The sequence below is a fragment of the Triticum dicoccoides genome, chromosome 6A, assembly GCF_002162155.2.
Source record: "Triticum dicoccoides isolate Atlit2015 ecotype Zavitan chromosome 6A, WEW_v2.0, whole genome shotgun sequence".
Classification (NCBI taxonomy): Eukaryota; Viridiplantae; Streptophyta; class Magnoliopsida; order Poales; family Poaceae; genus Triticum; species Triticum dicoccoides.
In genome coordinates, this window is record NC_041390.1 from 551727855 (window position 1) to 551729244 (window position 1390).

The 1390-nt window shown below is 49.9% G+C and overlaps 1 protein-coding gene across 1 annotated transcript in view; it reads left to right on the top strand.

The window, feature by feature from the left end:
• Nucleotides 1-388: 388 nt before the first annotated feature.
• LOC119317857 (cullin-3A-like) overlaps nucleotides 389-1390 on the top strand; it is a 3544-nt gene continuing 2542 nt past the window's right edge. Inside the window, exon 1 of the mRNA XM_037592356.1 lies at nucleotides 389-691. Within this exon, the coding sequence (XP_037448253.1) occupies nucleotides 522-691 (170 nt within the window). The 5' untranslated portion in view covers nucleotides 389-521. The remainder of the gene's footprint in view (nucleotides 692-1390) is intronic.

A 1390-nucleotide genomic window follows, 5' to 3' on the forward strand; every position in this document is an offset into this window, starting at 1 on the left:
AGGCACGCACATATTGTTTATCCCTACGAGTATCCCACATATTTTGAGACTGACGAAGTGATCATAAATACATCATTGTGGATAAACACATTATACCATTGAAAAAATAGCGCCAGAAAACTTGAAATAAATTCAGCAAATGGAATGCCAAAACAAGCCGTGCCTCTTTTGAGTTTGTCCCTGCAGCTGTCAGGGTTCGGTGGATTCGGTAAAATCACTTCTCATCATAGGTGTGTATAGGATTACCAAACTGTCTGTAAGACTGTAATAACTGACTGACCACTGCAGTGAAATCCCCCTCCTTCCGAGGGGGGAAAATAACCCACCGTCCCTCCCTGGAAACAAACCCGAATCAGCACGGGACGGCCAGAGAGGCAGGAACGCCCTCGTTTTCTTTTCCCCCTTTTCCTCCGTCCATCGCCTCTGCTCCCCCACTCCCCCCGTCCCGTCCACCCACCCCGCGGGCCCGAAAACCCTAGCCAGCCGCCGGCGGCGAAGCGGGCGCACCGGCGGCGGCGACGATGAGCGGCGGAGGCCCGCCCAGGAAGCGCAACTTCAAGATCGAGATGTTCAAGCACCGGGTGGAGCTCGACCCCAAGTACGCGGAGCGGACATGGAAGGTCCTCGAGCACGCCATCCACGAGATCTACAACCACAACGCCAGCGGCCTCTCCTTCGAGGAGCTCTACAGGTCGGCCCCCAACCCCCCTTGCCCGCCCTAAGCTAGCCTGATTGATCTTGCCGGCGCTCGCTCTCGCTCCCGCTTGGTTAGATGATGTGCATCCGTCTCTGCCCGCGTGAATTCCGAGGAAATGCGGTTCCAGGGCAGATCGTGTGTGCAATTCGAACTGGCGCGTGATAGTATCGTGTGAAGAAAAAGGCTGGATGTTCGTATCCTGTGCAGTATACTCAGGAAGCGATCTATCAGAGAGGATTTCGTTCCAGTGTTTGTTGTCCTACCAATGTTACGGGAATAATTAGCTTCTTTTGTGGCCGAAGACCTCAGTTAACTGTTGATGCTATGCTCCACTAGGTGAGCAGTCAAGTAACAAAGCTCTTCTTAACTAGGAATTTCAAGGCAAATTTACTCTCCACCGTTTCGGTTATGGGCGTTCCATTTAAAACATGGTTTTCTAGTCTTCCATTTTTTGTTCTTCCCCGGAACATAAAATAGGGCAGACATGTTTCTGTCTGTATCAGTCTTTGCTGTCTCTGATGGATCAGCAAGCCGCAAGGCAGATTGGATCAGCATATTGTTAGCAGTTGATAGATATTTGTATGCAGATATTCATATGATTGATAATTGCTTGTCATATAAACGTTGAGTCATAGTGCTTGTTGAACTCTCATGTCGCCGAATTTGGATAGTTGGTAGTAAATTACTATTCTG